Raw genomic sequence first — 12,176 nt, forward strand, 5'->3', positions numbered from 1 at the left:
AGATATACGCTCTAGCGAAGGAAAATCTCTGTCTCCTCTGTAGCTTAGTGGTCAGAGCACTCGTCCGGCAATCGAGGGACCCGGGTTCGACTCCCGGTAGAGGCAGAGATGAGTGTTTTTCTTCCTTAAAAAAAAAAATTAACATCTCAAATAATAAATATCTTCACAACATCCAGTCTTCCGTATATCTTGAATCTAATTTTATGTAAGGGATGACAGCATAATGCCATCTTGGCGACAAACCTTCAAGCGATAAGTTAGTTATTCAGGTAACCTTTCCTGAACATAACGCAAAGGATTCTGGGACTTTTTTCATTGAGAACAATAAGCATTGCGCTGTGGGCAGACTTTAGTTCTAATCGCATCTAATCCCTTCAAAGACAGTTGAAAAGAGTGAATCGTTGACTTGAAAGTTGGTGGATAGATATCGCTGCGCAGTTTCTTTTTCCAGCCACAGGAACCAAATTGTTGCTTAGTGGAAGGTTTGTCAAAGAAAAATTTAATCAACTTTAAAATTTCTCTTGGTGAGTGCGTTTTTACTATTTTTTGGTTGTTTTTATTTCATTTGGGAACGGCAGTAGTAAGCGTAGATGAGAAATGTGAGTATGAATGAATATGTGTAGGGACCATCAGTTGACCTGCACAGGTGACCTGAATAAAATTGTTCCTTCATTCGGCATAACTGTACAGGTCAGACCAGTGCAGGTTTAACTGAGCGCGAGTAGGAGGATTCATCAGGTCTGCACAGTATTTCCCCCCCCCCCTTTCATATCGAAGTTAAACAATGGCACAAATGACTTAATTTATTAACTCTTAGGAGACGTATTGCATTAGAATTTTTTTTAAGGGCGTAATTTTCACGGTATTTTTTACCCCCCCAAATTTTGTATCAAAGGAATCGAATAAATTTTATAAATATTTAGATTATTTTCCAATTTCGCTTCTGATTTTTTTTTTTCTAAAATCAGTCTATTTTTAATATTTACCCCTCCACGAAATTATGCACAGAAATACATTCAAACTATATTCTAATAATGAACTGGAATATGATAAATTAATGGCATATAGATTATTCATAGAAGGGGTTCTTTGAGAAATTTCACGAACGCCGTGACCAAGGGTAAAAAAAACAATTAAATCATTGTTTTTGGATAGCTATATACTGAATATTATTGGTGGTCTTTGCAGATTATTTACAATGTTATATCGTGACCTCTCTTTCATTGGTACAAAGGAACTGTGATATACGAAGGGTTAAGAACCCCCGATTTATTTTACTAATTTTAATTTAGTTATTAATTTTAATTGGGATTCCAAATACGGTACATGCTGATTATCACCAAAAATGACGTCAAAATTAAACAAAGTTGCCAAATATTGCTGAAAGCACCGATAGGTCACAATGTTGGGAGAAAAGAAGCATTATTATACCGCAAGTTGCAGTGCATTGAAATGAAAATTTCTCGAAATAAAACGTTTACCAAGACAAATATATGAGGTCACAAAATTCTTATTTATAGTTGTAATTATATAATTTATGAGTTTAGATATAATTTCAATCTCTATCTTCAAAAAGAACTAAAACTTCAAGTAGGCTTCGTGCGAAAAACAGGAGAAACCGGAACATTTGGTGTAGAAAAAGTCGGGGTGAGCAGAAGAAAAAAAAAAACAGGGACTGCCCCTGGACATCCGGGACGTATGGTCACCGAACACAAGTCTGTGATCAACTGATAAGAAAGTTTCATTTACTTTTTTTTTACGTGGCTTGAAGGATAAGTGAATGAATAGAAGAATGCAGTATATTCTTTTAGAGTGGGTGTCGTGCTCTGTGCGGCCAAGTGTGATGTCCCGTTTCATTTTTTCCCGATTCATCCTTAGGTGAAAATAGTCCCGTTTCGTCTCATCTCTTTTTCCCACCCCCCCCCCCCTCCCACTTCCCTTTGCTACTGTCAATCAAGATATAACACCCCGTGGTTTCACACTGAGCAGAAAGGCGAGTGATTGACGTACCACCAAAATGTCTGAAACAATTCATATTTGACCATATTACACAGGAATGTACCGTAATTTTAGCGATCTACCCGTGTTTTCGGTCGTTCTCACTTTCCAGTTTATACACTTTTCCAGTCTTTTTTAAACAAAGGTTATTTGAATTGGCAATCTCTACTGAAGTTATGAAATGAATATAATTTTCCTCACTTGTAAATTATATTATGATAATTACGTATTAAATATAAATATTCATCTAAACTAATTTGTTGTGTTCTCTCCAAATTTCTGAATGAAATATGTTGGATGTGTGATAAAATATACACCCAAGTCATGTTGAAATATATCTACTAAAATTATTCTTTTTTAATTACGATTTACAGCAGCTCTGTCGGGAATTTCAGCAATAATTAGAGAAAATTCGTCGTATATTGCAGTTTTGTTATTACAATTATGTCTCGTATTACGGATCGCAATTTCCCGCATTGTTCTCCTTGAGATATGTTTACCCTTAGAACGAAAATGAAAATGAAATCATAATTGGAATATACATGGCAAATACATAAGTAAAAAAACACATTGTACTAAATGAATTACAAAATAAACTTTTTTTGAAAGTTATTTAACCCTCTCTGATTCACCCTGTGAAAACGTAATGAAAAACTTTTTTTTTACGAAAACGGAAGCAAAATAATATTAGCATAATTTTCATTGAAGTAATGCATCAACATCAGGGCTTGACAAATCGAAAAATAAAGTTCAGGGGCCAGATAAATTCCTCTTCACACAGGGGTAATTAAGAGAAAATTTTACAGTTTGCCTTAATTTCAAACCTATGACACAGGTGGTCCACAGGCAGACATGGTAATTTAACTCTTTATGGACCGAAAAACTTAAATTGTTGTAATTTATGTAAATACAGTAATGCCTCCTTATGATTTAAAATTGGAAATGAGACATTTTCGTTCTAAGGGTAAACATATCTCAAGGAGAACAATGCAGGAAATTGCGATCCGTAATACGAGACATAATTGCAATAACAAAACTGCAATATACGACGAATTTTCTCTAATTATTGCTGAAATTCCCGACAGAGCTGTTACAAATCGCAATTGAAAAAGAATAATAAAAGAATAATAGTAGATATATTTCAATAGAATATATTTCAACATGACTTGGGTGTATATTTTATCATACATCCAATATATTTCATTCAGAAACTACAAGAAATTTGGAGAGTACACAACAAATTAGTTTAGATGAATATTCATATTTATACGCAGTTATCATAATATAATTTACAATTGATGAAAATTATATTCATTTCATAATTTCAGTAGAGATTGCCAATTCAAATAACCTGTGTTAAAAAAAAACTGGAAAAGTGTATAAACTGGAAAGTGAGAACGACCGAAAACACGGGTATATCACTAAAATTACGGTACATTCCTGTGTAATATGGCCAAATATGAATTGTTTCAGACATTTTGCTGGTACGTCAATCACTCGCCTTTCTTCTCAGTGTGAAACTACGGGGTGTTTTATCTTGATTGACAGTAACCCAGGGAAGTGGGAGGGGAAACAAGAGATCGGATGAAACGGGACTATTTTGACCTAATTTGAAACTTCCCTCATATCACCAATGTAGGTGGAACTATGGGAATACGGTTCATTTATACGACCTTCTTGAATATCTCCTTTATGGGATTTTTCCCATTTATACGACGCATAGTGGGGTATTTTACTCGGAAACCTGTCCAAAGTTATTTTTACATTTTTAGTGCACTATTTTGATCTGATATGTCGACAAATTTATCGTTGAAATACTGAAAGAAATAATTTTGCGGGATAAATTACATAAAATATATATGAACATATGGCAATGTAATTTCACACAAATTATATAATTCCCTCAATGATGAGGGAAATTCCTCAATAAAGAAGAAAAAATCCAATTGATGTAAAATTGTTATAAAATGGTAATAATAAATTGGGGGGAGGAAGGTAGTCATATCTAATTTATTTTTTATTTTAGTAAAAAAATAAATATTCCCCTCTACACAAAATTATCCCTTAAAATTTTGGAGAGGAGTGAAATTACTCTTGAAAATTATTCTTTCTGGCAACACTGGTCATAATTCCTCGCTAATTTTAATATTAAAATTTTTAATTTATACGACAAATAACTTCAATTATGTCGACTCTGACTGAAACGCCAACATGGCTGGACATACGGGGCGGGGGCCGTGGAGGACAGTTCCCGCCCTCCCCAAACTTTAATGGAGGAGCTGATTTATCTAAAGCATATACTGTATATGAATTGAGATCATGGCACCCCCACATTTATCCCTATTTAAAATTGAACTTTTTTCTCTGTTATTTTTTCATTGAAATTAAAAAAACAAAAATCAATAACGACGCTCATATAGGTAAAAATTGAATATTTTCCCAATTGAATGGACATCTTACTATTGGTTTGATATACTGTCATATTTATGTGAAGTCAAGTTTTCGCAAAACTGCAACGACCGTTAATTGTAAGGACTAATGACTGAGTTTTTTCTATGTTATGTTATCGAAGGCAAAATGTTATATCGAATACAAATGTATATCGAAGGCAAGTTACTTCCTCAACAATATATTTGTGGTAAGATATCCAAGGAATGAAGAAATCGTAACTAACAGTGCCGCCACTAGATACTTTGTCACCCTGGGCAATTTTGACGCTTCTTGCATGTAGGGGAAGCAGTTAAAGGATGAATTCGGCGCCCCTTCTGGTTCAGCGCCCGGCGAACCAGACCCGCCTGCTCCTCCTTAGTTGCGGCCCTGTAAGCAGAATGTGACACCAATATTTGATCATTTAGGTATTATCTAGTATTTTACTTTCATTCTTGATGTTTTTACCCCTTTTTTGCCAAAGTTTTTTTACCCTTTTTGTTGGCCGAAACCCAGCATTGAAACCCATCTAGAATATATACACATCACTCATGCTATTTCTAGTTAATCGTTTCAATAATTTAACCTCTTCGCTCCTTAAAATTTTAGATTTTTCTGTTTTAATTGGTTTGTAATGATTCTTTTTTCAAGACCTGAGGTACACACGTGTACCTAACTCCAATATTCCTAGTAAGGATATCGACCCTAATTAATTAATTAGTTTTTTTAGAAAAAGAAACTTTTTTAAGGGGCATTTTTGACATACAATAAGCAAAAATAAATTTTTTTCAATATCCAGTTTTGATTCAGGGGTAAACTTGACTGGTGTAGTTTCTGAATGTGCTTCAATGGAAATTCAGTGCTACTGTTGAAAGAAAAAAAAAAGAGTAGAAGGAAAGAGAGAGATAAAAAGTTCTAAATAAATCAAGTAACATAAAAACATAAATTTGTTTTCAGTCTACATAAATAAAAAGAAAAAGAAAAGTTAGGAAGAAGTGATTTAGGAAAGAAATGGATTTTCCCTTGTGAGATAAACGTACCGCAATTTCCAGCGTATGATAATACGCACACATACTTTGAATATACTTGAAGTTGAGTGTTTAACAAAGACTAGAGAATCCCTTAATGGGTGTAGCCAACCTGTCACTCTGATGGACACCTCCAACCACACCTCCTCTGTTGTCCTGCATGTTTGATGGGGGGGGGGGGGGGGTTGCAGATAAAGAAGCTTTGACACAACTCTTTCAAGTAGAAGTAAAAAACTTCAACCACCACTCAACCGATTTTCCATTGCTAAATACTAAATCCTGTCGTTAAATGCTACACTGTATATGGATAAATGATAATTTCTATTTTCTGTTCTTCTAATGAATCCTAAATTCTATTGCTAAATGCTAAATTCTTTTGCTAAATGCTAAATTATATTGCTAAATGCTAAATTCTTTTGCTAAATGCTAAATTATATTGCTAAATGCTAAATTCTAAATTATATTGCTAAATGCTAAATTCTAAATTATATTGCTAAATGCTAAATTCTAAATTATATTGCTAAATTCTAAATTATATTGCTAAATTCTAAATTATATTGCTAAATTCTAAATTATATTGCTAAATTCTAAATTATATTGCTAAATTCTAAATTATATTGCTAAATTCTAAATTATATTGCTAAATTCTAAATTATATTGCTAAATTCTAAATTGTATTGCTAAATTCTATTGCTAAATGCTAAACTCTATTGCTAAATGCTAAACTCTATTGCTAAATGCTAAACTCCAAAACTCTATTGCTAAATGCTACGTTCTATCGCTAATGCTAAATTCTACATTATATTGCTAAATTCCACATTATATTGCTAAATTCTACATTCTATTGCTAAACACTGCATTCTATTGCTAAACACTGCATTCTATTGCTAAACACTGCATTCTATTGCTAAACACTGCATTCTATTGCTAAACACTGCATTCTATTGCTAAACACTGCATTCTATTGCTATGGTGTGTGTATTTGTTTACAATAAAAAAAATACTGCATTCTATTGCTAATTAATATTTTGCAACAATAGGAGGGTACTTCTCGGCCCCCAGTATACAGTGTTGTCACACCTGTATACACTGTCTCATAACCTACTTTGAATTTCACACATACTTTGAGAAAAAATTATATTTCCTAATCCGCATTTGCAACTCTTATGCACCAATAATGAAATATTAATTTTTGAAGGTGTTATGGGCCACGTTCATGTTAAAAAAGAAGTCGATTTTTCAACTTGACACAATTTATACGCCATCTATTATATGTTTAAAAATTTGTTCCTACTAGTCAATTTTTAAAACATCCATCAAGGGAAAAAAAGCTATAGATTGCATGAGAAGCGACGTGAAATGTACAGTAAGAAATCAAAATAGGTTTGTTTGTTTTTTTTTAAATTTATTTTTGGCATGTGTATCTCGAGCCCATTCCCCTCTTTCCAAGCAAACTTCGCTTCATAATTTCTTAATGGATTTTTTAACTGATTTGGAATAATAATTTTGAAATTGGGCGCTGTTACACTTACTGTGATTCATTCTTTTCTTCGCCATTTTCTTTGTTCTTGCTGAAAAAGAAAGTTTGCAGATGGCCATCTACACGGAAACGCCTGAGAACGGAAATATATGAGAGGACCTACATTCCCATCACCGTCCCTTAGCTGCTCCCTGTGGTTTCGGTCGCAAATACATAGTGACGTACTTGCGTCGCGAGGTCCCGGGTTCGAACCCCACCGTTACCACAGTGATGGTTGGCTGAAGTTGGTTTTCTGTGGTTCCAAGGATCTCCCCTTTAAAAAGTCTCGCCACAGAGAGCAACAGCCCTACAAACAGTACAAATTGTAATTCAATCATAACACATCATTCACTTCACTTCTGAAATATAGGTGGCAGCAATGAAAAATCAAACACAACACTACATACGCCGGCAGACTATTAGCTACACACACACACAGTTACACTTCCATCACAACTCACTAGGTAGAAAAACGCCCATAGATTGTGATAGACCTGAGTTGTGCTCGGTTTGAAATGAAAGAAAAAAGAAAATGTCGCAAATACAGTGAGCCCTGTATAAAACGGAGAACGTCACGAGACTAAAATTATTTTCCGTTTTAGACAGGTTTCCGTTTCATAAAGGTGAACACAAAAACATATATGCAGCGATTTATTTTTATCGTTCGTTTTGCAAAACATAAATTTTGAGAATATCAAGATAACTACTATAAACCAACGATTATATTAAGCAGGGACATGATATTATAATTTTAAATTATTTTATGTTTATTGTTTCAAATTACTGTACATTTTAAATCAAATAATTAAAGTGGCAAAGCTAAAGTGAATAAATTTTATTGCTCCTCCTAAAGGTCAAAATAAGAATCTACATCGTCTATTGAAATTATTAATTTGAATAATAATTTTTTAAATGTCGCGTGTGTGTGTATATTTTGTATTTCTAGTGGTAGTGAATTATATAATTTCGGAGCTAAATAATAAAAATATTTACGAAAACTTTCTTTCTTAAAAGTAGGAATACGGTAAATCATATGAGGTCTTCGCTCGGAAACATTATATTTTAAACTGCATAAGCCTTTATTACGGTTTAAGGACAGAATAATACGAAAAAGGGCATTATGGCGTAAAGGAAGTAGATTAAGATTTCTAAAAATTGTAGAAGAATGCGGCTGACCCCGATTCAAAATTTTGAAAACTCTCTTTTGTATTGAAAATAAAGGCAATAAATTAGTTTTATAATCACCACCCCATATAATTGCATCATAATTTATAAGTGAATAAAACCAAGCATAGTAAAGGTCTTTTAAGAAATTAGCGGAAACTTTCTTACCTATATCATAAAAATTATATAAAACAAAACAAGTGTTTTTAAGTAGTTCATGAACATGAGATTTCCATTTTAAATTGCTGTCTACATTTAAACCCAAGTATTTAATAATATTTACTTCTTGAATTGCATCGCAATGACAAAGAGGTTGAAAATCACAAGTGAGGGTGTGAAATTTAAGATTAAGATGTAAATCAGATTGCATAAGATTGAAACTAACTCATTTTGTCTTCTGTAAATTTAATTTTTGCATAGAACCACTTTTGAATTAATATTAGATGGTTAATATGATTCTTAAGGCTGTCAAGATCATCACATGAATACATTAAAACAGAATCATCGGCATAAGTGATCATGGAACCGTCAAATTCTAAATGACAAAGATCATTAATGAAAATCAGAAAAAGCAAAGGACCCAATATAGATCCTTGTGGGACTCCTCTATTTATATGACATAATTACTGAAATTATCCTGTATTTTGACTCTTTGTTCTCTATTATATAAATATGAAGTGAACCAATTTAAAATATGGAATACCAGCTGAATTGAGTTTTTGAATGAGAATATAATGGTTCATATTGCCAAAAGCCTTTGAAATTTCATATTAAATTCGCTAATTGTTAAAATTCAATATAAAACGTTTTGCTGAATAGCAATAGAGTGAACTTTTGTCAAAAGTGAAAAATTTTCAATATTTGAGATAAAAAACTAGGGAATCGCATACTTTTCTTTTTAATAGTCACAATGGGATCAATATGCAATAACGTTTGTGAAAGAAAAATGCTACATCTCTGTGATGCTGCTTTAAATTCTGCTTTTCTTTAGTTTCTATGTCCTGCTGTTTTGTGTTCAAATCCAATCCATGACGTGTTTCTTGCGGCTAACGGCCATTTCTACACTGAATGAAACACTAAAAAAAAGACGGTATTGCTAAAATTGTGAAAAATAATTCAGTCTCCTTCTCCCTACTCAACTCCCGAATTTGTTTAAATGAAAACTATCAAAAAAAAATTTAAGAAACAAGAGTATTTATATAACAAAAGTAATCATTTACAAACAGAATAAAGTGAGATAAAAACTATGGAATATTATCGCATACTTTTTTTAAAATAGTCACAATGGGATCAACAAGCAATAACGTATGTGAAAAAAAAATTGTACATTTCTGTAATGTAATCTACATCCGTGACTGAGCATGCGCTCCGCAGGTGGCTTTTCCAGCACACCGGTGATTTGTCTTTCAAGTTCCCACAATCGTTCTTAGCACTTTTCAGTTCTTTCTGCGCTCTGATGATGTCCGCGGTACGGTCCTCCACAACAGCACCGCTGACCATTCGCCTATCTCTCCTCGAAGCTTGCTGGGCTGCTCCGAATTTCATGGCGTATACCAGAGCCCTTCTCCCATCCTTGTATTCGCTTTGGCAAAAGGAGATTATTGTACCGAGGAGTTCTTTAAAAATTACGTTACCGATATTTTTTCGTAACATTAACTCTCAACTCTCTCCCCTTTCAACATGTTTCTTTGCTCGTCAAGTCTTCACACTTCTTTTGAAATCCCAGGCTGTGGCCTCCGGCCCTTATGTGAAACTCTAAGCGCACGTACAATTATTTCTCCCTTGATAATGGGTTCAGTTATCCATTTTTAGTCAAATGTCTTGTACGTTACATCGATTTGATAGCCGTCTCCACCCAGGTCCATATAATAAGGGGTATCTCATGACGTGCCGGAGTCGGTACCAGCTCACGCACCTGATCCGACACCACACCGAATGAGCCAGCCGGCAAGAGCAACTTCAAAGTGATGAGACAGCCCTTACTATATAGCCCTGGTCTCTGGAAGAACGACGAGAGAGATTTGATACTTGCAAGCACGGGGCAGACGGGCACTGCTATAAATCTTCGCAAACTTTTTTCCCCCGACACAAAAAATTGCCTCCTTTCTCCTTTGAAGTAATGTAATACGGATGTAAGTTGCGTTGCCCCAGTCTGCGGTTATGAACGGTTGTATCTATCTATATATATATCTAAAAATATTATGTTCTAGCGTTTTTTAGTTACATGCGATTTGATATTTTTATTAACTTTTTTCCCAGGTTATTCGGATTCCGGTTTTCAAGTAAAGCCCCAATCTTGGCACAAGAACATGATCTCAATGAATGACTTACCTACTGAAATCCTCGTCCACATCTTCTCCTTCTACATCAAATCGCAGGGACATCGAAGATTCTTAAAGAACATTCCACTGGTATGCAAAAGATGGAACGATCTTCATTCGACTCCTCTCCTATGGGCAGAACTTGACACTGGAGGGGAAGATTGGTCTCCGAATGAATTATGCAACTTTGGCGAAAAAGGATACCTCTCATTTGTCCAAAAACTGGATTTTAGGTTTTTTCCACGTTACGGCAAAGAAGAAACTTATTCCGTTAAACTGGTTCGTTACTGCCACAATCTGACGGAATTGAAATTAGAATATGACTTGATGCCTAAAGTTTTGTTTGATATTTTGGCGGAGCAGTGCCCAAATATCGAAAGATTATTTTTGCGTAGCGCGCATAATTCACTAATGCCTGAAGATTTGTCTGGTACATTTCTGAAAGTCTGCGGGAAAACCTTGAAGCGATTGTATCTAAATATTTTTGATGATGTACCTGATCGCAACTTTGTGTCGCCAATCGCCGATTCTTGTCACTCATTAGAAGAATTAATATTTTATGGTAATACTCAAGAGATAGCTCGAGTTGATGAACTCGCCATAGGATGCCCGAAACTGAGAAAATTGGAAATTTGTGGTGTTAACCTGGTTTCATCTGCTGTGGCGAATCATTACGGGTTTGAAAATATGGTGTCGTTTCGCGCTTACTACGATGATTTCGGTGGAATGGACGTATATTCGATACTGAAGTACTCAAAGGACCTTGAGATATTACGTATAGAAGATTGCCGAAACGTGATATTGAGCAACATATCACGTATTCCATCGAACAAGGTGAATTTTTTTCAATTTACTTACAGAGAAAGGATCTGGAATGGTTGTTCGAAGTTCCTGGAAGAAGCCGTGGTCAAGTGGAAAGCCACGCTGACACATCTATGTCTTACGGCAAAGTGGAGTGTCATAACCGAAGTTATGAAAGCTTATTTGCATCAAAATCCGAACCCAAACCTCGAAAGTTTGGATTTTGATAGGTCTAAATATGTGAACAAAAACATTTTGATAGAAGTTATGCGAGCTGCTAAAAATCTCAAATACGTCAACGCCCGTTGCCCTGAACACATCCTTCTCTGGAATCGTGAGGATATAGAAAAGTTTTTGGATGGAATGACGAATTCGTCTACTCTTGACTAGAACTCGGAGTATGCGACATCATCAACATCCACCAATGTCAATGGAATTCTAGAGCATTCACAAGAAGAAAACACTTTCTCAAGAAACTATGAACGTAAACCTGGGACATCGACTTAAACTTGATTTTTGATTTCGATTTAACTTTTAACACTTTATTATGTTGTGTAAGAAATTAAATTTGCACCATGGTGTCTGAAACTATACCTGTGATTGTAGTTTTGTTTTGTTCTAGCTATACACTCGGCCCTGCCCGAGTTTTTTTCCATGTACTGGAATTAAAGAAGTGACAAACCATTTCAAGACAAAAAAATGTCTGAAACACATAGTTTGGGAGTCACGGCAACCAAAGTAAACATTCCAAAATTCATTGTTGAGGCGAACGAACTATTGTTTTGTGATAGTTTTTCACTTATTTCAATAATTTTCTCAGCTATGGAAAACTTTTGAAACACTATCATAAACTGAGGCGAATTTGTGCCACTCTTTTTGTGGCATTTTCCTCGATATTTTCCCTTATACTTTGCCTAG

The 12,176-nt window shown here is 34.5% G+C and overlaps 1 protein-coding gene across 1 annotated transcript; it reads left to right on the plus strand.

The window, feature by feature from the left end:
- The first annotated feature begins 327 nt into the window (after positions 1 to 327).
- LOC149087692 (F-box/LRR-repeat protein 6-like) lies at positions 328 to 11,851 on the plus strand. Its single transcript, XM_089231864.1, has 2 exons — positions 328 to 524; positions 10,396 to 11,851. The coding sequence occupies exon 2, from the start codon at positions 10,446 to 10,448 to the stop codon at positions 11,646 to 11,648; it is 1,203 nt and encodes a 400-aa protein (XP_089087990.1). The 5' UTR covers positions 328 to 524; positions 10,396 to 10,445; the 3' UTR covers positions 11,649 to 11,851.
- Positions 11,852 to 12,176: the final 325 nt, after the last annotated feature.

This window comes from Pholcus phalangioides, unplaced genomic scaffold (genome assembly GCF_987345545.1).
Source record: "Pholcus phalangioides strain wild (caught in Gottingen) unplaced genomic scaffold, Ppha-v1.0 ptg000004l_1, whole genome shotgun sequence".
Lineage (NCBI taxonomy): Eukaryota > Metazoa > Arthropoda > Arachnida > Araneae > Pholcidae > Pholcus > Pholcus phalangioides.